This window comes from Carex rostrata, chromosome 24 (genome assembly GCF_964058835.1).
Source record: "Carex rostrata chromosome 24, lpCarRost1.2, whole genome shotgun sequence".
Lineage (NCBI taxonomy): Eukaryota > Viridiplantae > Streptophyta > Magnoliopsida > Poales > Cyperaceae > Carex > Carex rostrata.
The window spans coordinates 2491867-2517934 of NC_135941.1; the positions used below are offsets into that span (position 1 = coordinate 2491867).

The 26068-nt window shown below is 35.8% G+C and overlaps 1 protein-coding gene across 1 annotated transcript; it reads left to right on the forward strand.

Moving 5' to 3' along the window:
• Nucleotides 1–1664: 1664 nt before the first annotated feature.
• LOC144575600 (uncharacterized) lies at nucleotides 1665–21049 on the forward strand. Its single transcript, XM_078325796.1, has 4 exons — nucleotides 1665–1964; nucleotides 9336–9546; nucleotides 15475–20152; nucleotides 20801–21049. Exons 1-4 carry the CDS (start codon nucleotides 1776–1778, stop codon nucleotides 20841–20843), a joined length of 5121 nt encoding a protein of 1706 aa, XP_078181922.1. The 5' UTR covers nucleotides 1665–1775; the 3' UTR covers nucleotides 20844–21049.
• Nucleotides 21050–26068: the final 5019 nt, after the last annotated feature.

A 26068-nucleotide genomic window follows, 5' to 3' on the forward strand; every position in this document is an offset into this window, starting at 1 on the left:
ATGATGACGTACTTTCGGGTTCGTCGCCACACAAATATTTATACCTTGTCATGCAAGTATTTATACATATACTTGCAAGTATTATTTTACATATAATTGAATGACGTCTAAAAGTATTAATATCAAGTACTGCAAGTATTTATACTTATGCACTGAAGTATTTATATTTATGTGGTCAACTATTTTTGTTAGATGAAGTTTGACACATGACGATTGGGGAACGTTGATGTGGTGAAATGGGGTCCCCACTATTTCATTAGATGGAGGTTGGCGTGGAGACAATTGGGGGACTGAAAAAGAGATGATCATAACAAGTTATGCATCAAAGTATTAATATCTTATTTTTCAAGTGTTAATATCTTATATTCCAATTATTTGTATCTATGAAGGTTGATGTGGAAACGAGTGTGGAGACTAAAAAATGGGAGATCATATAATTGGTGGGGATCATAGATCAATGAAGAGTTGTAGAAATTTTTGAATAATAATTAGCAGGAACTATATAATATTTTTAATAATTAATGAGGACTATAGTACATAATTTTTTTAAATGAGTGTGAAAATTTTAAGGATACTCAAATAATTATTCTTTAAATAACATATACTTCAATCAAACAAAAATAACTTAAGCTATCTAAGTTAAGACAGATGCTACATCTTCTAAGCAATTAAGATTGTAATTAATTTTTGGCCGATACAAAGGATTGTAATGCTACATCTTCGGAGTGGTGGTTGTTTTGGTCCGATTGATTTAGTTATTGGTCTGGTTTGATTCAGTACATCTAAGATGTAGTCTGCCAGCAAGAACAAGACAATCTATGCGCACAGAGGAAATAATCACTAGGCTTCTATCATTACAATCAAGCAAGAATGTCCAAATTTGTATCCACATGATGCACATACTCTCTGCTTGTGCGTTTTTAATTTGTCTATAGCTACATACTATCAAAAATACTCGTTGTCTCATTTTATATAAAAGCTAGTTTGTAACTCTTTGTATCAATAAAATTGTCTATGGGCTTTTAACTCAAAAATAAATAAAATAAAATAAAATAAAAAACAAAGTAACTGAAGCCGATGAATTCCAAAGTTCCAACTTCCAATAAGCTAGTGCCGAGTGATCAATAAAATTCAAGTCGGTCCAACTTGTTGAGTGCTATTAAATAAATCTAAGCAATTAAGATTGTAATTAATTTTTGGCCAATTCAAAGGATTGTAACTGACGCTACATCTTCGGAGTGGTGGTTGTTTTGGTCCGATTGATTTAGTTATCGGTCTGATTTGATTCAGTACTTCTAAGATGTAGTAATATGCCAGCAAGAATAAGACAACCTATGCGCATGGAGGAAATAATCACTAGGCTTCTATCATTACAATAAGCAAGGATGCATGTCCAAATTTGTATCCACATGATGCACATACTCTCTGTGCATTTTTAGTTTGTCTATATATAGCTGCATATATACTATCAAAAATTAATACTCGTTGTCTCATCTTATGTAAAAGCTAGTTTGTAACTCTTTGTATCAATAAAATTGCCTAAGGGATTTTAACTTAAACATAAATAAAATAAAATAAAAAAACAAAGTAACTGAGCCGATGAATTCCAAAGTTCCAACTTCCAATAAGCTAGTGCCGAGTGATCAATAAAATTCAAGTCGGTCCAACTTGTTGAGTGCTATTAAATAAATACTGAGCCAAACCTTCACTCAGAGCGCCTACTGCTTTTGTTGTTTGGATTTCTTGTAATACATCAAAGAGAAAAGAGAACGGAGATGTCGGCTTCGAACGTTGTCCCGGGCAATCTGAGCCCAAGAGAGCATGTAGAGAGGATACGATGCGATAGGTTTTTCATTGGGAGAGAAGAAAAGAACCCACTGGCTGAAGACATGCATCAGGCTGTCAACTACCTCTCTGAGGAGCTATATTCGAAAGATGTTCACTTCCTCATGGAACTCATCCAGGTATATATATATATATATATATACGAGGGTCAATTTTTTTGTTTGTTCTTAATTTGTTTTTGACGGAGGCTAGAAAATATAGATTGGATCGACTGAAATGTAAAAAATACATAATATCTGATAATTAAAATCTGAACATAATTTTTTTACAACCACAAAACTACAAACACAAATTTAACTTTAAAAAGGTTTGAACTATTTGAAAATTTAAAAATTAATTAAATTTTAATATATAGAATTAAAATTTTAAAATTATAAGTGTGGTTAAGCATCCTGAATTTAGCTATCGATCCACCCCTGATTTTTGGGATGTGTAGAACCTAGTTTTGGATGTTCTAAGGGATTTATTAGTTTTCGATTGTTATAATTCCTTATATAGGAATACAGGATTTATTGGATAAAATTCTTTATACAGGATTTATTTGTTAATAGTTAATTAATTAGACTATAAAGAATTGCCTCGGCCAGGCCTGAACTATCAATCTATATAATGATTATCCTAACTAATTAATCCAATGAAGTATTGTAAGCCCTATCTAGTTTCCATTAAATTATCGTTTCCTTGTGAGCAGTGGTGTACCCAGAATTTGAATCAGGAGTAGGCATAAATTGAGTTCGGATTTTATTTTTTAAACGGATTTGGGTTCTAAACAGGTTCATATTCAAATTACATTGGCATAACAAAAAAGTTATATTAAAAAAAAATTATTAGCAGCTACCTAAAATTAAAACGTCTATTTAAAATAAGATTTTAAATAGAAAACTTCTAACTACCTGTCTCTTCTTATTTTTAAAAACTAAAGAATTGAGAGATCCAATTATAACTTTCCTTTCTCCATCTGACAACTCCACTTTCTATTACCACTTACCAATAAATGAAGAGAAGTCCTTACTCTATCATTTTGGATCTGGTTTTTAGCCATAGTGTTTCCCTCTGAGTTTTACTGGTACTCGCTACTGTGAGTTTATTCAATTGAAAATTGGAGAAAAAAGCTCTTCAACCCCTCTCCTTCTTAGAAATTGGAAAGTTGGAGACTTTGATTGGCTTGCAGGTAAAAGCAATGATGGTTTTGCTGGGAATTGAGAAGTTGTTCGTTAGCGGGATGGGAAAATGTCTAAATCAAAGATAGGCAAGATCCACCAAAGAACATGGTTCAAACTTCTTTTTTTCTAGGGGTAGACAACTGCCTACCCCTACTACTGTAGCTCTGCCCTGCTTGTGAGATGCATGTTATTTTAAAGTTTTAGAGATTGTTGCTTTTTCTTGCAACAGTCAGTAATAATACAACACCATATCTGCTTCCCTGTGATTATGGCGAAGGAATGAATTTTTGTATCATAAATACGATAATATATATCAAATCTGATAAAAAGTCTCACGGATTATGCTAGTAACCGGCAGTTGGACTGACCAAACCCGGACCTAGTCACCGACCGGTTCAGTTCACTTGAATGATTTTTTTTTACAAGTGAACTGGAAAAAACATTCAATTAACCAGTTTTTATTTAAAAAATTGCAAACCATTTTTTAGAAAAACCTGGTTAAACCAGACTTTCCTCTTTTTACTCGTCCAGAAAGAAAAAGTAAGTCACATGCTAATCTAGTGCCAAAGATATTGACAGAGTGCAACGTCTTTTTATGTCACGTAAAAATAGATGCGTACTTGTGTACCTAGTTCCTATTCTGTATATCAGTCTTACATCAAAGGGTGAAGAAAAAGATTAATATGTACAAGGAGTGATTATTTGTATCTCACTAATGTAATACTCTATTTGATCAGTGAACTATACCAATAAATTTGAAAAAAAAAAAAAAAAACATGTCGTCAGATATGGAGTTATTTTTTAATCTCATTTAATATTTAATTTTTTATATGACTTGATATTTTAGATATTATAAAATAGTCAATTAGATATAATATACACAACAACTATCTATAATTCTATATACATATATATACATACAATAATAACATGTATATGCACACTTTGAAAAAGCATTTATTATTATTTAATTATTTATAGTTTTATGAAATTTGTTATCGGAAGTCCTAATTTTCTTTATTAAAGAATTTGAATTAATTTGAGCCTTTATATGAACTTAAACTTTATATATATGTACATTTTCCTTAAAATTTGCTAATTTATCATACAAAAATTTAAAATGCTATATTGTTTCCCTAAAGCAAATATTTTATTATTTCTTAATAAAATAAGTGGTTTATTATATTTCGGTGAATTTTTTTATTTACTCTATAAATTTATTTTTATATAGTATAATACGTATGTGAGAATTTTCATTGTATAAAACATGATTAATTTAAAATAGTATTCATATTTCATAAATATTAGTTTTAAAATAATCAGCCGAACCGATTAACTCGATAGTCGAACTAGTGATTGATCCAAAATTTTATCGGTTGGACTGTCGGTCCGGTTCTCTGATAACATTGCTCGGGAGTAGTGTCGTAAAAAATGTCCATGACGGCCGATTAATCGGTGATGGTAGCCAAATCATCACGCATATCCTTAACGGAGGCATATTTGCAGTGGAAAACGTTTAATCGGCCGATTATTCCCGTTTATTCCCGTTTATTCCAATTTATTTCAGTAATTTTTTTTTTCACATTGACTTTTTTTTTATGTGATTACTGTGATAATAAATTTTATAAATCATGTATTGCAGTTTTGTTTGTGCTTGGACGTACATTCAATATTTTTTCTTCTTACTTAAAAATTGATTAATTCTTCTTCTATTTGTTTATCATATATTTTTCTTACTAATTACTGATGTAATTTTTTCAATTAGTAAGACATATTAATTTATGAAACTAAGTTGTTATTATAAACTAAATTTAGTGATTTTATGTTGGAATGTTTTATTTCTTTCACATAATATGTTATTAGTATTTGAAAAAAGGTTCAACTCTTGAATTTATTTTTTCATGAAATAAATGTGTTACTGACACATGTAAAATGCTTATGCGTTAAAAAAAAAAGTGTAATGTCATGTTATAATAATGAAATTAAGTTAAATTAAGTTTATTTGATAAGTTTAATGAGTTAAATAAATTATTTTTAATAAATTATGATATAAGATCAAAGTGGTAGTTCCTGAGCTTTGGTGCTACCAATTTGTTTTTCAATTTTTAAAGTTCAAAATGTCGATCCGAACCATTCAAGTTGTTCTCCATATTAAATTGCGCTTGGAGACCAAATTTTACATTTTTCTGAATTTTTTACTATTTATTAAGCCACTTTGAAAATAGCTGATCCAACGGTGGCTTCTGATTTTACTGTTTTGTTAAGCCACCGTTGGATCAACGATTTTCAAAGTGGCTTAATAAATAGTAAAAAAAATAAATAAAAATGTAAAATTTGGTCTTCAAGCACAATTTAATATGGAGAACAACTTGAACGGTTCGGATTGACGTTTTGAACTTTGAAAATTGAAAAAAAAATTGGTAGCACCAAAACTCCGGAACTACCACTTTGATCTTTGCCAACCTCTCTCTCTCTATATATATATAGGGTCCGGCTAATTTGTTGCCGGCAGCATTTTAGCTGGAGGTGCTACCGTCCCTTTTTTTATTTTGTGATATCCAAACAACAAATCCAAACCGTTAGATGTTTAATCTATATTATAATCTACTTGGAGACCAAATTTTGCATTTTTTAGAATTTTTTTACTATTTATTAAGCTAGTTTGAAAACCGCTGTTTTCAGTAAATTTCTGCAGCATTGAAATCAACGGTTTTTAAACCAGCTTAATAAATAGTAAAAAAAAAAAATCCAAAAAATGTAAAATTCCAAGTAGATTATAATATAGATTAAATATCTAACGGTTTGGATTTGTTGTTTGGAGATCACAAAATAAAAAAAAGGCGGCAGCACCGCCGGCAGCAAATTAGCCACAGCCTAATATATTATTATTATTATTATATATATATATATAGAGTTAGGCTGGGGTGCTATGGATAGCATAGTGGCCTCTATGCTACGGCTCAATATTCGAGTTTTCAAAATCCAAACGGTCGATCCGAACCGTTAATCTTACACTACAACAATGTAGATACTTTTTGCGAGAGAAAAAACAAATTTATGACGGTACTCCCTCGCGAAAAGTACCGTCGCAAAAAGAAAAAGCTGAAGAATGAGAGTAGTCCGTCGCAAAAAGTTACTTTTTTATCCTCGCGAAAGGTGTCTCATTCTTGTTGTGTTATTCTCCATATTAATATCTGCTTGGAGACCAAATTTTACATTTTTCTGAATTTTTTTACTATTTATTAAGTATTTTACAAAATTGTTGATCCAACGGTGGCTGCACAAAACAGTAAAACCGTTGGATTGGCGATTTTCAAAGTGGCTTAATAAATAGTAAAAAAATTCAGAAAATTATAAAATTTGGTCTCCAAGCAGATATTAATATGGAGAATAAGATGAACGGTTCGGATCGACCGTTTGGATTTTGAAAACTTGAATATTGAGCCGTAGCACGGGAGGCCACTATGCTATCCATAGCACCCCAGCCTAACTCTATATATATATATATATATATATCTATTATATTATTAAGCACGTTGGGTGTCCGATCCGCCAACGGCTACGATTGAGAGATGAAACTTCGGATTTGATCTCAGCTCTCCAATTACATATTTTGTCTTCTTTTGATTAAATGCATCTGTTTTATGTATAGAAGTCTAAATTTAGTTAAAAACATACCCACCACATATGCTGCCACACGATACGTTACAATTAAAATTGAATAAATTCTGAAATTTAGCGATATATTTATCTGTTTCCTTATTTTTTTTATTTCCATATTTCTCCTCTTCAATTGAGAAGACTTCCCATTCCATTTTCTTATTTATTGTTTCCTTACTTCTTCGTTTCTATACGGATCACAATGGAAATCATTTTTTTTAATTTTCTTATTTCTCTTTCTTTGTTTCTATACATATTGGTGTGGGCAATTTAGAATATATTTCCGATATATAATATATCAATGTGTGTGTGTGTGTGTTCCGAATTGGAAACAAAGAAGAATATAAATTGGAACGTGTGTGTGAATATATATTTTTCTTATAATATGTGTGTGTATATATATCCTATACATACACACGATAACACTTTTCATTTATGTTTTTTGATATCATATTATATGTTGATATTGAATTGTTGTATGATATTTGATATTAGATTCGAATCGAGCTATTATTTGATATCATTGGTATTTAAAAATAAAAAATCATCACATCATCAAATTGTTATCAGAGATCACGATTAAAGTTAATTAAAAATACAGAATCATATAAATTTTCTATTAACATGTGTTTTAATTTTTAGATAATTATTATTTTCATTGATATATTTGTTTCTTATAATATGTCCCCGTTGCAACACACGGGTATGATACTAGTATATATATATATATATGAGGAGGGTTCAAATGCCTTCATTTTTTGTGCCTCCATCATGCCTCCATTTTTAAAAACTTTAATAACTCAAAATTTAAATCTTAAAATTCAAAATAAAACCGTTGGATATGGACTATATCATTTTATCTATGCACGTGTAAAAAATTATGGCATTTAAACTTGTTTTGGTTGTCATCTTAAACTTGTAAAAATGTATACTAATGTGGATAATTTCTAGACATTGATTTTTCAATTTATTAATTTATATAAAAACAAAATCAAAATGTGATAATTTTTTTATGGATACATAGAGAAAATAACATAGATCATATCTAACGGTTTTATTTTGACGTTTAAGTTTTGAATTTTGAGTTATTTAAGTTTTAAAAAATGGAGACATGATGGAGGCACAAAAATGGAGGCATTTGAACCCTCCTCTATATATATATATATATATATATATATATATATATAGAGTACGGCTAACGCGCTTCCTCTAGCATATGGGCCGAAATGCTTCCGGTGGAAATTTGAAATTTCAAAATCCAAAAAGTCGATCTGAACCGTTCATCTTCTTCTCCATATTAATATCTGCTTGGAGACCAAATTTTACATTTTTATGAAATTTTTTACTATTTATTAAGCCACTTTGAAAATTGCTGATTCAACGGTGGCTTACCAAACAGTAAAAATCAGAAGCTACCGTTGGATCAGCGATTTTCAAAGTGGCTTAATAAATAGTAAAAAAATTCAGAAAAATGTAAAATTTGGTCTCCAAGCAGATATTAATATGGAGAAGAAGATGAACGGTTCAGATCGACTTTTTGGATTTTGAAATTTCAAATTTTCACCGGAAGCATTTCGGCCCATATGCTAGAGGAAGCGCATTAGCCGTACTCTATATATATATATATATATATATAAATTTAATAAAAACGTTAAATTGTCCGCATAATTTCGATTAATCGGCCGCATATCGATTAATCACTTGGCAATACTCCGTCTGTTTGACGACTGCATACCGTTATTTACAACACTGCTCAGGAGTCGGGAGGCTCTCCGGTTTGGCTCCTTTGTAGGACCGCTCAAAAACTGGTTTAATCGTTCGGGTTTTCAAGAAAAAGCGGATCCAACCAAATGATCAACCTGCCTTCGTTGAAGCGGTGTTGAGAATAGCCCTCTACGAAGCATCCCGATAGCCATCCACGTAGGATCGGAGAGGGTTTTTGGGGCGTTAGTCACCCTAGAGATAGGAGCCCGATTTCATGTGGATGAATGAGATAGTGCGGGCCTCTCCTTCTAGGAAGGATGGGATTGATTCTGTAATGGACGCACCACTGAGATATTTGTGTTGTTTTTATCTAAAGAATCTTGGATTGAGGTTTGTATTGTGATTTATTTAGGTTTATTCAGTATTTGCTACGTAATTAAGTAAATCTTGAAGGGCAAAACAAATTTTAATTTTTTTTTTGAGGTCTAGATATATTGTACAGCGAATTTGTTTCATTTCATTTTACTTATGATAGTTGTTTATTAGCTCTTTTTTAAAAAAAAATTGGTTGCAACTGCAATACTCTTTAGAATCACCTCTGAAAAATATATATATCAGAAGAATCACCACGTCTATTAAATCCATTTTTGAAAACATCATTTGAATTAATGTACTAATACATGGGATATACCATGTTTTTCGCATTTCATAAGTAAATATATAAGTTTTTAAAAAAATTAGCGGTTGAACCGGTTAATCCGCCAGTCTAACCAGTAAATCATTGACCCGAAGCTTTACTGGGTTGATGTCTGGTCCGGTTTGATAACATTATTAAGAAGTCACAACTTCTTTGTTTTTTTGTTGTGTTGTCTATGATTTTGTGTATCAAGATGCCTTGTTGATTCTTTGACCGGCTAGAGCTGTACTAATTTCTCATTGTTTCATTATGAACAATTTTTTCAGAATGCTGAGGACAATGAGTATGCATCTGGTGTGGCACCATCGCTGGAGTTTGTGGTCACCTCAAAGGATATAACTGCAACTGGGGCAACCTCAACTTTGCTCATTTTTAACAATGAGAAGGGCTTCTCTTCTGCTAACATAGAATCGATTTGCCGTGTTGGAAAGTCAACCAAGAAAGGGCAGCGGTATCGCGGCTATATTGGCGAGAAAGGTGCTTATTTCTACCTTCATTAAGTATTGTTCTATACTTTTAGTTTTGTTGAGAAATGTATGGACTACAAATAGGTAGGTAATTATGGTTTCTGAAAACCCCGATATACACGAGCGCCTAATACTAAGATGAAAGTGCAACGATAGTTTTTTTAAAAAATTAAAGAAGAAAGATGTACTTAATTACAATAATACATTCACTTCATTAACTCAACAAAAAGTGTGTTTCATTATATTTACTGTATTAATTAATATGTTGGAAAAGGCCAAGTGAGTTTCATGTTGAACCTGCATGCATATATACTTCTGTTTGGTCGTCTTTAGTATAGTTTTGGATCTCGTATGTTGTGCTGGATTCTGGAGTAGACATGCTATAACATCCAGTAAACAGCTTCTTTAATTTATGACCAAACTATTTGATAGAATTTGTTAATAAATAATTCAGTCTCTAAAACCAGAGAACTTTTAAGTTGCATATTTCAAAACCTGTTCATGTTTTTAGAATTATCTCACATATTCAATACATTTAATATTATATCACATAGAAAGCTGTTGAGATTTATGTATGTTTATTATATTAATAGAAACTATAGGGTTATCTTGGTAAGAAATGAATTATAGAGAATTGTAGGGTTACAAATGAAAGATGTAACGCCTATATAGATTCAAAGTGAACAAGGAACAAATACAATTCATTTTTCTATTTGGTATTAGAGCTAAACCCCAGCCACCTTTCTCTCTTTTCTCTTTTTTTCTCCTTTCTGCTATAGTAGCCGCACGCTACGGTAGTCACTTCAGCCACCTGATCTTACCTAGCTCCGCCTAGCTCTCTCTCTTTGCTCCGCCTTCCTTCTCTCTTGGCCGAGCATAGCTCCGCCTAGGTCTGCCCAGCCGTCGCCAAGCTGCTGTCCACTTCTCTTTATTCTCTTTCTCTCTTGGCTTGACCTAGCTAGGCCGAGCCACCTCTTCTAGGGCCGGCCAGCCACCTAGGATAAGCTTCTTTGTGTTGATTAGGTCGACATGGGGGGCCTTTACCCCACGATACCTGAGAAGAGGGTTTGGATTGGGTTTTTGATCGGATTTGAGCTCGAATCTTGATGAGATAGATCAAGATCGTGTCAAGAGGAATAAGAAGAGAGGGGGAGATAATTTAGATCCGTCTTGAGGGTGCAAGATCAGATTAAGAAAGGGAAGAAAATCACGTGTGATCTGTGTGATCGAGACTTGGATTCTTTGAGAGAAGATGCCAACAAACGATGGGAGTTCGGGAGGTAAAGGGGCTCTGGAGCTACTAACGGGTGTGGATCTTGAGGTTCTAAAGGTGTTGGTTGGGCACATACAGGGAGCTAGTGTCTCGACCAATACCTTGGCATCTCAGGATGATGTCATTGCTGTGATGATGCAGGAGGAGAGTCACATGAGGATACATGCTGAGCCGAGTGGATCTCCAGGTGAGCGATCAGCTTTGGCCGGCTCAAAATCAGGTATGATAGGAGTCTAGGGGGAGACTCGCAGGTGATACAACTGCGGGGAACCAGGTCATCTGATCAAGGCTTGCCCTAAGTCACCAAAGGAGAGAGATGCAAGTGGTAGGGGACAGTCTAGGAACCGTGGACGCGGCCGTGGGGGCCGAAGAGGTGGAAGAGGAGGCAATTAGGAAAATCTGATAGTTGCAAAGGAAGAGGAAGAAGCTGGTGTGGGGCTTTCAGAGGAGGATCTCACGATCGTGAAAGCAGCCACAGACACTCGGGAAGAGATAGAAATGAGCAAGTGAGAGGAAGAGTGTAGCTGATACACTTGCTCTTGCCTCAATACCCACTACTAGATCACCAAATTGGATAGTCGACTCTGGTGCATCATGCCATGTGACTGGTGCTGCTGGGGAGTTTTCTTCCTATACTCACCTAGCAGTCCCAAAGAGCATTCAGACAGCAGACGGTACGGCCCAACCCGTGGTTGGTAAGGGCACAGTGAAATGTACAAACACCCTGACTCTGTCTAATGTGTTGCATGATCCTTCTTTTCCGATGAATCTCTTATCCATAAGTGCCATTATAACACAACTAAAATGTGTAGTTGTGCTTGATATTCCCAAGGTGATCTTCCAAGAGAAGGGGACAGGTCCTTTCAAAATGTGTTCTTAGGAGGAGTACATGTCACAGCGGCTTGTGGTACATGGATAGAGAGGGTATGGACTCGGCCCTTTCATCCATTGTAGAGAGAGCTGGAGGAGTTGGAAGGAGTGTGGTTGACTTGTTGCTTCTCTATCATAGGCGCTTGTGTCATTCTTCTTTTCCGGTTATGAGTAGGTTGTATCCACATCTGGTTTAAAAGGCGAACAAGGAAAAATTGGTGTGCAATGAGTGCAAGTTAGGCAAGCATACCAAGAGCTCTTATGCTAGTTCTGGGGGTCGGAGTCCTGGTGGCTTTGATTTGGTTCATTCAAACGTATGAGGACCTTGTCCTACGACTACCGTGAATGAGGTCAGATATTTTGTCTCATTCATTGATTGTTTTTCTCGTTACACTTGGCTTTATTTGATGAAAAATAAGAGTGATGTACTTACTTGCTTCAAGGATTTTCATAAAGGGGTTCAGACTCAAGATGATGTAGTTGTAAAGGTATTGAGGTCTGACAACGGGACACAATACACCAACAGGGTGTTTGAGAAGTACTTGTCATCCCAAGGAATACAGCATCAAACCACGTGTTCATACACACCAGAGTAGAATGGGGTAGCAGAACGGAAAAACATACATCTCTAACTCGGAGTATGATGATTTCGATGAAAGTCCCAAAGTACTTGTGGGGGCAAGCAGTTCTAACAGCAGTCTATTTGATCAATAGGATGTCCTCCTGGATATTGGATTAGAAGTCTCCGATAGTGATGCTGAAAGATAAGAATGGAGATATTCTTCCTCTAAAAAACTTTGGTTGTGTGCTTCGTGCAGGACAACAGACCAAATGTTGAAAAACTGGAACCGGTGAAGTGTATCTTTGTGGGGTACTCAGCTACTCAAAATTGTTATGTGTGCTGGAGCCCAGTAGAGAGGAGATTGTTTGTGAGTATGGATGTTACATTCCGCAAGCTCGAACCTTACTACTCTTCAGAGACTATATCACCCTTTGGAGACTCGCTCGATACAGGAGGTATGAGGCGAGAAGGAGAGAGTAGTAGTGATGGTGAGTGTGAGTGGTATTTCTTGCCTACTTGTGGATTCGGCTGTAGTTGAGCCAGAAGTTAAGCCGCAAAGGGAGGATTCGGTTGTGGTTGAGCCAGAAAGGAAAGATTTGGCTGTGGTTGAGCCGGAAGTTAAGATAAATGAGCCCGAAGGTGGTAGAACTCAGGCTCAGGGGGAGTCGAGATACCGTGAGATGTATGTGAGGAGAAATAAGCAGAGTGAAGGAGCCGTGCCTACAATGCCACTTGTGCCAAGTCCCTTGTCTACTCCGACTCTTGAGACACTTACACCATCCACCTTAGACTCAGAATACACATGTGCTATGCTTCCCCTCTCTACTTCTCCCACTCCCCTATTGGTGAGGACTCCTCGTGAGAATGCGGGTATTTTTCCTGACCGATATGGTTTCCCACATAAGATTGCCCAGTTTGTCTCTTACTCACACATATCAACCGTGCATAAAGCGTTCATTGCATCATTAGATACTGTCTTTATTCCTAAGTGTTGGAAGGTTGCTAAGGAAGATCCGAAGTGGAAAACAACCATGTTTGAAGAATTCAGTGCCCTCTGCAAGAACAACAGTTGGGAACTTGTGTCACTACCACCAGGTAAGAAGGCCATTGGATGCGAGTGGATCTTCACCGTGAAACAGAATCCAGAAGGCCTGATTGAGTGCTACAAGGCTCGGTTGGTAGCAAAGGGTTACAGTCAGACCTATGGCATTGACTATGACGAGACCTTTGCACCTGTGGCAAAGATGAACACAGTGAGGACACTGCTTTTCCTGGCAGCAAATGGTGGATGGCAGTTACACCAGCTCGACATGAAGAATGCTTTTCTTCACGATGATTTGTTAGAGGTGTACATGGAGGTTCCACCAAGGGTTGGTACTAACCAGACAGTGGGTAAGGTATGCAGGCTCAAAAAGTTGTTTTTATGGGTTGAAGCAGTCTCACCGGGCCTGGTTTGATAGGTTCAAGAAGGCTATGGTAGGCATGGGCTATCAGCATATCAATATCGACCACACGGTGTTCTTTCGACAACATGATGGTAACATTACTATGCTGGCTGTATATGTCGATGATATCATTACTGGGGATGATGAAAGGGAAATTACACAGTTGAAGGCAAACTTGGAGAAGGAATTCGAGGTGAAGGATTTATGACAGCTTAGGTACTTCATTGGGATTGAGGTAGCTCGTGGAGCAAAGGGGATTATTCTATCCCAAATGAAGTATGTCATAGACTTGCTCACAGAGACAGGCATGTTGGGGTGCAAGCATGCAATTTCTTCAATTGATGTGAAGGCCAGGATAAGTGCAGAGGCAGGAGAACAGGTTGATCGTGAGAGGTACCAGAGACTGGTAGGCAAATTGATCTATTTGAGTCATACTCGTCCCGATATATCATTTGCAATGAGCGTGGTGAGCCGCTACATACATGACCCTAGGAAGGGTTATATGGACGCAGTGTATCACATTCTGATGTATCTGAAGAGTGCACCAGTGAAGAGCTTGATTTTCAGGCAGAATGGCCATATGAACATTGAGGGTTATTGTGACTATGCATGACTGGGCTAGTTGCCTTGATGACAGAAAGTCCACGTCTGGCTACTGCATGTTCGTAGGGAGCAACTTGGTCTCTTGGAAGAGCAAGAAGCAGTCGGTTGTTGCGAGATCGACGGCAGAAGTTGAGTACAGGACTATGGCATTAGGAGTTGCTGAGATGGTGTAGCTGAAGAGGTTATTGGAAGAGCTCAAGGTGAATCACAGAGCTCAAATGAAGTTGTGGTGCGATAGCAAGTTAGCGATCAGCATTGGCAACAATCCTGTGCAGCATGACAAAACCAAGCATGTGGAGATCGATAGGTTCTTCATAAAGGAAAACCCGGAAAGTGGGCTATTGGAGTTGAGTCATGTAGCTACTAGAGATCAAGTAGCTGACTGCCTCACCAAATGACTTAGCTCAATGGATTTAGTTAGGTTATGTGACAAGATACACTTGATGGATATCTTTTGTCCATCTTGAGAGGGAGTGTTGAGATTTATGTATATTTATTACATTAATAGAAACTATAGGGTTATCTTGATAAGAAAGGAATTATAGAGAATTGTAAGGTTACAAATGTAAGATGTAACACCTATATAGGCTCAAAGTGAACCCAATTCATTTTTCTATTAAAGCAATAGAGAAAAAATTATATTTGATATCAGACTAATGGAAAGTTCAAATATTGGAATAGAATAGATTTTATATTAGAAACCATATAACATTGGTTATCATATAGTCTACGAGTTAATAGAGTGCCCTGCATCTTTTATAGTTTTCCCTATTTATATTTTGCCTCATTGAAATTATGGAGTGAAATTGACATGAATATATTCTGTAATATTTATATAATTATAGATTTCTAATGTATAAGCCATGAACGCAGAATATATTATTAAACATGTTCTTTTGTAAAATTTTGTAAATTAAAATAAGTGCATCAACAGGCTGCTAATTTAGGTGTTTACTCATTTGTGGCTACCAAAGTTCAACATCAAACTATATACTCCACATGTTCATGGTTTACTCTTAAATGTTTGTATTGATGGTTAGAGATCTTCTAGTTTCTCCTATTTTCATCAGTGTTGTACATAATAGTTGCCTATGCATGTTTTATCTTTTGTCACTTTGTGCAATAGTCTTCTTTTTTCATTTTGATGCAAAATACTGAATACAGAACAATTTCATTTTATTGCAGGTATTGGATTCAAGAGTGTATTTTTGGTGTCAAATCAGCCTCACATCTTCAGCAATGGGTACCAGATAAAGTTCAATGAGGAACCTTCACCTGAATGCGGGATCGGCTACATTGTGCCAGAATGGGTTGACGAACACCCTACCGTGTTTGATCTGAAAGAGATATACGGTTCCACAAAGGTTCTTCCAACTACCACAATAATTCTCCCTCTAAAGGCTGTAAAAGTTGAAGCTGTAAGGAAGCAACTCTCGTCCATCCATCCTGAACTCCTCCTCTTCCTCTCAAAGATCAGAAAGCTTTCTGTTAAGGAGATTGGCAACAACAATACCAATCAGACTGCTCTTACCGAGGTCTCTATCTCTAGTGAGAAGGACTACCAAATGAGGAAGAATGTGGATGCTGAATCTTATAGTCTCCACCTAGATGCTGAAGAAGCTGGCAAAGAAGAGCAATGCACTTATTACATGTGGAAGCAGAAGTTCCCAGTGAAATCAGAATGTCGTGTGAAGAAAAGGGAAGAAGTGGACCAGTGGACAATTATACTTGCGTTCCCTCATGGGAAGCGGTTGGGTGGGGCCCAAGCACCTGGCATTTATTCCTTCTTGCCAACTGAGATGGTCACAAACTTCCCCTTTATAATCCAGGCTGATTTCCTCCTGGCTTCTTCGAGAGAGACGATTATTTATGACAGCCCATGGAATAAGGGAATTCTTGAATGTCTCCCTTCAGCTTTTGTTAATGCACTTGCTGCATTGGTGAAGTCAACAAGTGATGCACCAGCATCCTCTCTTCCACCAAAATTCAAGTTTCTTCCAGTCCAACCATCTCCCTTGCAATTGCTCGACTCAGTTCGGGTCTCTATTAAGAACAAGATGTTGGAAGAGCATTTAATCCCCTGTGAGTCCTCCCATGAACAAAAGATATTTTGTAAACCTGGTGAGGTTCGGAGGTTAACTTCACATTTTTGGAATCTGCTAGACAAAGCACAAAAGTCGGGGGTCGATCTGCAGAGCATATCTTTCCACGGTCCATACGTATTGAGCTCTTGTTTCGACACTGAAGAGTTTGATGACGTGTTGAAGTTTCTCGAAATCGGCTATATGGATTGGGACTGGTATCCAAAATGCATTGAAGGATTCGATCTTGTGAAAGGGGCCCCTGAGGAGGTGTATATGATGCTGCTTTGTTTTGTGGCCGAGTATTGGCAGGAACTTAGTAGTAAAATCAAGCAAATACAACTTTTGAAGTTTGAAGATGTGACCGGTGTGATGTCTGTTTGTAGTATCAATGAAGTTACACAGCGGGGCTTAAAGCTATGCATTGCTTCAGATGAGAACCAGATATCGTGGTTAATTAGTTGGAACCGTGAGTTAGTTGCTGTTTCTAATCACTACTTTATGCCTCTTAACACACAGAGGTGTTTGAAGGGTTTCTGTAAGAAAAAAGAAGTGATGGATTGGCTAGAGAAGTGTGGAATATTCAAGGTCTTGACAGCACACAGTTATGGTAAAGCAGTTTTACAAGCAGTAGAAAACAGAAGACTAGCAATTGTGTTTGCTCATTTTCTTTATCACTCCTTGGACAAGAGATACATAAGCGAGCGGTATGTAGAGGAACTCTGTGCTTTAATGCCTCTTGTAGATAACTACGGCAGCGTGGTCACTTGTAGGAGCCAGGTTTTGGTTCCTGCTCAAGGTAGTAAGTGGGTCGGCTTGTTGGGTTCAAACCCTTGGAGATCGGAAAATTATGTTGAATTATCAGGAGAATACAGAAATCCCGGTAGCTTTGCTGGTAATCATACACCCAAGGATGTACTACTAACTTTTATCCAGAAAAATGTAGGTGCTACTGATGTACCATTTGTTCACCCACCAAATGCACGGTTTCCAACCGTTTCATCTTCTTTGACCAAGAAAAATGCACTTTTGCTGCTCGATTGGATTCGAAACTTGAGGCTTGGTAGAGTTGCACTTCCGAGCATGTTCTTACATTGTATCAAGGATGGAAGCTGGCTGAAAACATCAATTGGATACAAGCCACCTAAAGATTCGTTTTTGTCTTGTGAAACGTGGGGGAGTTTGCTTCAAATTGGTTCTGATATGGTCGATATACCCATGATTGATCAGGAGTTCTATGGAAACAGTATATCCAACTACAAGGAGGAGTTACGGCTAATTGGTGTGAAGTTTGATTTTGGTGAGGCATCTAAAATGGTCGGTAGGCATATCATGTCACGGGCTGCAAATGGTACATTTACTCGATCAAATGTGTTATCTCTGCTTGGTCTCATTAGATTTTTACGAGACAAACATCTTTCTCCATCTGATCTGATAATTGCTGTCAAGGAAGATAGATGGCTCAAGACGTGCCTCGGCATGAAATCTCCCTCCGAGGCATTTCTCTATAGTTCTGATTGGGCAGCAGCTTCATGCATAGCTAACTTGCCTTTTATTGATGAAAATTTTTATGGGGCAAGCATCTTGGGTTATAAGTCAGAGCTTGAGTTGATGGGTGTTCATGTAAGACTGGGAGATGCCAGTAATTATTACATGCTTGTGGCAGATAACCTGAAGTTCCCTCCAAATCTGTCTACACCTGAGGCTTTTTTGCTTCTATTAAAGTGCATCCAGAATGTCGGCTTGACCGAAAGCTATTTAGAGAAGCTGAAGCAGATCAAGGCAATTAAGACCAATCTTGGTTTCAGACTGCCTACTGAATCAGTGTTGCCCATTCGAGATTGGGATTGTCTATTTACTGTGCTTGATGGAATTCCAGTGCTTGATGTGCAGTTCTATGGCAAGGAGATAATTAGATCATACAGTCAAGAATTGAGTAAGCTTGGTGTTGCAGTCGGATCTGAAGAAGTGTCCAAGGTTGTGAGACTTCGATTCAAGCAACTTGCCTCGTCATCCCTTTTTGTGAAGGATAATGTGATTTCACTTCTAGAATGCTATAGGCAGCTCAAGGATAAATTTCCTGATCTGGTTTCATGCATGAGAAGAGAAAATTGGCTACAAACTAAGATGGGCTTGAGATCACCTGCGAAATCTGTTCTGTTCAATTCAGATTGGGATTCAGTAGCTTCCATAGCCACTATACCATTCGTTGAATATACAAGTGATTTACAGGGATATAAAGATGAGCTCAGAGCTTTGGGTGTGGCTGTTACACTTCGGCAAGGTGCTGGTTTTGTAGTGAAGGGAATAAATCTTCCAATTGACCCGAGCTCCATGACTCCATCTAGTTTTCTCATGCTATTAAAGTGCATCAAGTACTGGAAAGAGGATAAAAAAACCGACCTTCCTGAGGAGTTCATTGGTGGCATAAGGAAGAAATGGTTGAAGACCGTTCTAGGTTATCAGTGCCCAGATGAATCACTTCTTTTTGACTCAAAGCATTCTTCTCTCATCCAAAGGGGAGATGGGCCTTTCATAGATGAAGATTTCTATGGTTCAAAGATTGCTCTTTACAAGGCCCAGCTCAAAGAAATTGGGGTCAAAGTTGATATCACCTACAGTTATTGCTCCCTTGTAGCTCGTCATCTGAAATGTCACTCTGAGGAAAGTACTATAAAAAGAATCTACAAGTTCTTGAGTAAATGCAAATGGGAGCCAGAGGACAAAAAGGCGAGTTGGATCTGGGTTTCTAGTGAAGATGAAGAAGGGGAATGGGTTTGCCCCAAAAGCTGTGTTCTTCATGATAACTGCAACTTATTCAACTCACAGCTACACATACTGGACAAGTTCTATGAAGAGGATTTACTCGGGTTTTTCTCTGTGGCTTTTGAAGTGAAGGACATGCCCGATATAGAAGACTACATGAAGCTCTGGGAACTGTGGGAGAACACAACCACCGAGGTTTCTCTGTATGATTGCTTGGCTTTCTGGGAATTTATTGGAATGCACTGGAACCCAACTTGCGAGAAGTTACTGAACAAGCATGTCAAGAAACTCCCTGTGTTAATCGGTGGCAGTATCTCTCTTGTCAGCAAGCAAGATCTGTTCATCCATGATGATCTTCTCCTTGGCGATCTATTTGATGAATCCTTATTTGTGTGGTATCCTGCAAAAAGTACAGAGTCCTTGCCCCGGTCGAAGCTAACTCGAATATACACGGGTTTGGGAGTCAGAAAATTTTCTGAGGTAGTTACGAAGAATGAGTATGCATCTGATTCAGAAGGTTCAGACAATGTTACAGCTGTGAAATCCAGTGCTAATGTTGTAAAAGAAGGGCTACTTAGAATTATTCTTGCATTTCTGGCAAACCCTTGTCTTGATATCTGTGCTGCTAAGAGGCATGAGATGGTTGAGTCCCTTCTTAATCTCACAATCATAGAAGCTGAAAAACCAGTGAATATGCAATACAAGATTACACTTTCTGGAGGTAGGCAGTTGGAGGCCAAGATGACCCGGATGTTCCGCTGGGAGAGGAATGAGTCGAGGCTCTTTATGGGGCGGGTTGATCAAGTGCAAGGAATGGAGGGAAGGATCAAGTATGCGACCTACCTCTCTGACGAGATATCCCAAGGTTTGCTGTATGAGAGAACTGATCTGGAGGATTCACTTGCGGAGCTTATCAAGTTTGGGTGCCTGTTGGATTATGATTTGAGTGCTGTGGATTTTTTGTTGAAGAATCATAACTTGCAAGTGTTTGCTGAGGATGAGGAGTTTCTGTCAAGGTAATATTAATGTTTATTTTTTTCTTTGAGATTTTGTTATTTTTAATAACTTAATTTATAAAATGGATGGTTTTTTCTTTAATCATTTCTTCCTGATGTCTTTGTCGGTCTCCTTATCTGTCCTGAATGATCAACTCAACCACTGTTTCATCACTTGCTTACAATGTTGTTTAGTTAGGTCATCAAGAAAATTCTATGCTGTGAAGTTTTCCTGCTTAATTTCTTTTTTTTTTGATGGTCAAATGGCAAGTTGCCTTCGGACATTGTATTAGATTATTTTTTTTTTACAATCTAGTCCCTGTACAAGTGTACATTGGTATAATTCCTACCCATCAAGTACTGGTACACAAACCAGTAATTATTTAATACCCGGATTTACATTACATGAAATTACATGAAATTGATAAATCAAAAGTTTGAATTGAGAACAGTGAGCATATCCACTTGGTGTAAGTTCTCACATGGTCATTCTGGTATGCAAAATGCTTGCTGTTTAACAGTGCTCGCTCCACTGTCGAATATCTGCTTGTGTATCATTGATAATGTACTCCACTTGTCGCAACCTTTGACCAAAGATGCACTTATTTCAGTTATCAGCTTCTAGATGCTTTTATTTTTATCATTCATGTATTTTCTTTTTTCATATAGGTTCTCCATGAAGCATGGCGTGAAAAACCTTCCAAGCAATTAATAGGCTTGCTGTTTTCTTATGCTTTTGGAGTATAGCACAATAACTCCTTTGGTTACCGTTTTTATTATAGTAGTGGGGATTGTTATTATCAAGGTTGTTGCTGTTGTATTTGTAGTTATAGTTAATGTTTAATTTAAATTCCGTATCTCATATATTTTGTTATCATTTTCTTCGAGAACTATGATTTATTCATAATATCTTTATTATTGTGTTTTTGCCTTCACTTGTTTATTTTTTGTGAAGATTGACTCTTTTTGTATTACGTTTGCCATATTACCATGCTTAAGTTTTTGAACTGTATGTCTCTTCTTCCGGAGCAGAAACTAAAATTTTGTCAGTATATTTTAGCAATGCAAAGTTTCTTTTGTTACTTAGAATATCTACTAGCTGAACTTTTTTTTTTAAGGTTAAATGGATGTTTTGCCAACTAGCAATTGTATTAATAAAAAAATATTCACAAGTGCTCACTGAAGAGGAATGAAGAACTGGGGATCATCGATTTAACAATATAAAACAGTGACCTTCTAACCAAGTGGCACAGAAAAATTACAGAGCCGCAAGGTCACTGGGCTGCAACACTGATGAGATATTAGAATCTGGAGACCACTTATTGTGGACTTGTAATTATGTGACTGAGTTTTGGAAGGGCCTAATGGTAAATTTGCACTTCAGGATATCCAATCAGCAGACTATTCTAGATGCCTGGTTAAAGGGCTTTCAACAACCTCAGGAGAAGATAGCATGGGATATTCACTGGGCGACGGGTGCGTGGTCACTGTGGAATGAGAGAAATAGGCCGAGAATATTTAGAGGAGAGTCCAGGTCAGTAGACCGGTTGATTCAGGAGGTGCAGTTTGATATAACACAGTGGAGCACAGCCTTGAAAGGGACGCAAGCGGATACCAGTAACTGGTCTTAGTTGATGTAAATAGTGTGAGCAAGTTTCTGGTACCAGAATATGTAAATAGTGTGAGCTAAGGGGTAAAACTGGTAATTAGATGTGGATCTGGTACGAGCATTCAAGGAAATTTGTAATTAGAGATAGGATCCTCTGTACATAAGAACTCCTATTTTTTATTAATAAAATTTGTTAGTGAGCTCAGCTCGCTAATCATAAAAAAAATTAGACCAACTCCAGCATGCATGTGTTAAATTTGAAAGTATGTCAATTTGCTTTGTTAGACCTATATCAATATATCATAGATGCCCTTCCAAAATGTGAATACGCAAATTATAAACTAAACTCAACAAAGACTTAATTACCCACAAATTAACTCAATTACCCTAAAAGTGCAATTAAACATGAAACATGCCAATTATCACTAGTCCACTCAGTAGATGGATGGAATTCAAACAAAACAGCACCAAGCAAAGAATAATATTTAAAAAAAAAATGAAGAGCTCTTTGTAATCATAGAAAACAGCCTTTGAAGGCCTTTCTTAATGATTTTCCGTTCAAATTACTCCTGATAAATAAAAGCTTGTTGATTTGCTTTCTGATCTGGGCCCCACGGCTTCCCTGGGCACTCTTCCAGCAATAGTACAGAGCAAGCATATAAAATTAACAAAATGGAATAGATGTAGTAGGAAAACAAGGACAATGTACTAATGAACTACTGACTGGGATGAACTAATTAACTATTCAAGACCAATGTATCTAGGGGCGGAGCCAGACCTTCAGACTATATGGGGGTCGAGCATATAAAATTTTTATGCTGTGAACGGAAGTCAATTGACCCTATTTATTTATCTAAAAAAAATTTGACCCCCATTTAGAGTGTGTGCCTCCACCTCTGAATGTACCATCATGGCTGTGCTGGTTTAGTATACCAGAGATAATAAATGGATTACTAAAAACAAGGACATCTTTATGCTCCTACCTTTTATCTCTCCATAAATTCCTTTTAAGCACAAAATAACTACATAACAGCCACAAAGACTAACTAATGTTGGCTTCAACAAATAATTAAATTTAGAAAATTGAAAAAGATATTTCAATTAAACTGAAATTAAATCACACAATTAACCAATTTCATTCTAACAAGTAACACCTAACCTTAACCTAACACAAAGAGCACTGGTGGAGATTGAGAAAGAGAAGGGTACCTCTGTCATTTTATTTCAAAAAAAAAGAAAGAGAAGGGTAAGGGGGATGGGTTGACTGTGAGAAGTAAAGCGATTTGTTTCATCTGGACTTGAAACGGAGACAAAGGAAGATTATAATTATTCAGGCTAGCGTGGACAGAAGGGGTATTTCCGTCCGAAAACAAACTGATATTAATTATTCTAGAAAAATAGTGGCATAATTCGTTATTCCACAGCTCCACTGTTCAGAACGTTGCTAAACAGATCATATCATCATGTGTGAGGCCTTAATAGTAAAACTACATGTCACAATATTAAAAAAAAAAAAAAATCAGGTCATCGGTTTTATTGGATTTTTATAAAAAATAGAACTAAATAAAAATCTTTAAAGGAAAGAAGCACAAAGTATTTAAAAATTACAAAAAACAATTCCAGAGTGCTACGGTGGACATTTGATGAAATATTTATGGACTCATTTGATAAATCTTTACCATTCATTTATTTATTCCTTATTTATTGTGCTTATTTATGAATTAAACCGACATAAAATATTTATTGTGCTTATTAATGATTTATCAAATAGACAGGGGCAGACTCAGGATTTTCGTCAGGGGGGCAAAAAAATATTGAATCGGGTTTAAATAGCTTATCGGATTTAAATTCATTAACTAATTGGGTACTCGATAAAAAAATAATATTTTGACTTATATTTTTCAATACCTTGACTTGTAATTTATGATCCTATAACTTATAATTAATATTACCAATCATAATTCAAGAAATTTATTTTGATTTTAACACTAAATTTAACCCGAATTACAAATCAAACAGCCAGAGAGAGGCAAAAAAAATTTCAGGAAGGGACAAAATCGATCGCTACCAACAGATCACCACTAAAACTCGAAATTCAAGAGAGACGACTGCCCCTGTGCTACAGTAAATCCGCCCCTGCAAATATTTATTCCAAAATTCTATAACCACTAGTTTCGTGCAGCTGGTTTGACTCTTCATAATTATTATGTTAATAATTTATTGGTCCCAACTATATAACTCAACTGAAATAGAATTGAACCGATGGATCAGAATCAGAACGTCTTGAACTCTTGCGCTTATTTATTAAACGTGTCAGTATTACATAATGTCCTGGAAACCCTTTATTAATGTTTGAATCCTGATAACAATCTCTGCAGCTTTATCCCCGCAAAAAATCTTGCACAAACTGTCAAAAAATCACGAGGGGACCGCTCAATCATTAATAAGCGTTTAGAAAACTGTCAGTATTTAACTTGAAGCATCAAAGTATTTATTTTGAATTTGCAAAATATTAATCCCTCTACAATGATCTTTATTTATTAAAGAGTAAATCAATCCATCAGTTGTCCCTGCACAAAACTTTCTTTTGTTTTAATCGTCTTCGCACAACTGGGGACTATTAAATAAATAATCCCCTCATAAATATTTGTCATTTATCCTCGCACAAATTTTTTTTTTCTAGATTATCCCCGCACAACTAGAGACCATTAAATAAACAATCCCCTCACCCAATGATAAATACTTCTCAGACATAATAATAAATACTTTATGTTACATGGATAAATATTTTTCCGACATAATTGTAACTTTCAGTAAAACATCAATGATAAATACTTCTCAGACATAATAATAAATACTTTATGTACATGAATAAATATTTCTCAGACATAATTGTAATTTTCAGTAAAACATCAATGATAAATACTTCTTAGACATAATTGCAATTTTCAATAAAACATCAATGATAAATACTTCTCAGACATAATGATAAATACTTTATGTTACATAGATAAATACTTCTCAGACATAATGATAAATACTTTAAGTTAAATGGATAAATACTTTATGTTACATGAAACAATACTTCTTAGACATAATTGAAATTTTCAATAAAATATATGTATGTCAAAGACAACGATAAATACTTCTCAGAATCAATGATAAATACTTGTCAGAAGCAATGATAAATACTTTATTGAACTTTGTTCTTCAACTTGTTAATAAGTAATGTTTAATCAAATCAAAGTATTATTATGTCAGAGATAATGATAAATACTTTTTAGACATTAAGATAAATACTTATCAGAAGTCAGAACAATGATAAATACTTTCTTGACATCAATAAACAGATAAACATTTATTAGCGGGAATTGTTATTAGATGATAGCATAATTAATGTGGGGATTGTATTATAGGACAATATAATTAATGCGGGGATTGTTATTAGAGGACAACATAATTAATGCGGAGATTATTATTAAATGACAGTCTAATTTAATGCGAGGATAAATAAAAATTATTAGCGGAATAAATGGGAGGATAAATGGTTGTTAAGGAAGTTAATATTGAGGAAAGAGAGTGCGGAAAAAAAAGAGGGACAGGAGTGAAGAAATTTGTATAATTATTCTTAATATTTATCTGGATTATAATCAAACGGTCCAATCCAAAATCAAACCTTTCGGCTACTTTAGAAGATCCGGATCCGAAGAAACCTGCTAATAGTTTCTTGCAGAAATTCATATATCATCCAACAAGAGGCCCAATATATTTTCATATATTACATAGCTTTCATAAGGCCCATTATTTTTTGGAGCGGGCAATTATTCTATCACAACCTAACTTGAAGAAAAACCTATTAAGATTTTGTGTCTTTAGACTTTCCAGTGGTTGAATTTTAGGATGGTACTATTGAATGTGATAACGTATATAATTTTATCCTTTTATTGAAATTAAAAAAATATATATATATATATATATGAAACAGTTCCATTTAGTGTAAACCTTGCTTGTTGGGGTGTTTTCCCAACTGAATGAAATCCCTATCATTATCAAGATGTCAGTGGTCGAATTGTAGAATGGTGCAATTACATATATTGACAAATATAATGTTATCTTTTCTAGAAAAAAGATATAGCACAGTTAAAAAGCATTTCAGTTTCACCTAAAATATAACCACCTAGTCATTATTTCATATATTTTTTTGTCATGCAGTTTCTATAACGCAGGAACTGGATTAACATTGAATGTGTTCTTATCAACAAAAAATGGAAAACAACTGTATCCAAATCTTTTATTTACCTTAATTTCCTACTTTCCTACAAAAAGAC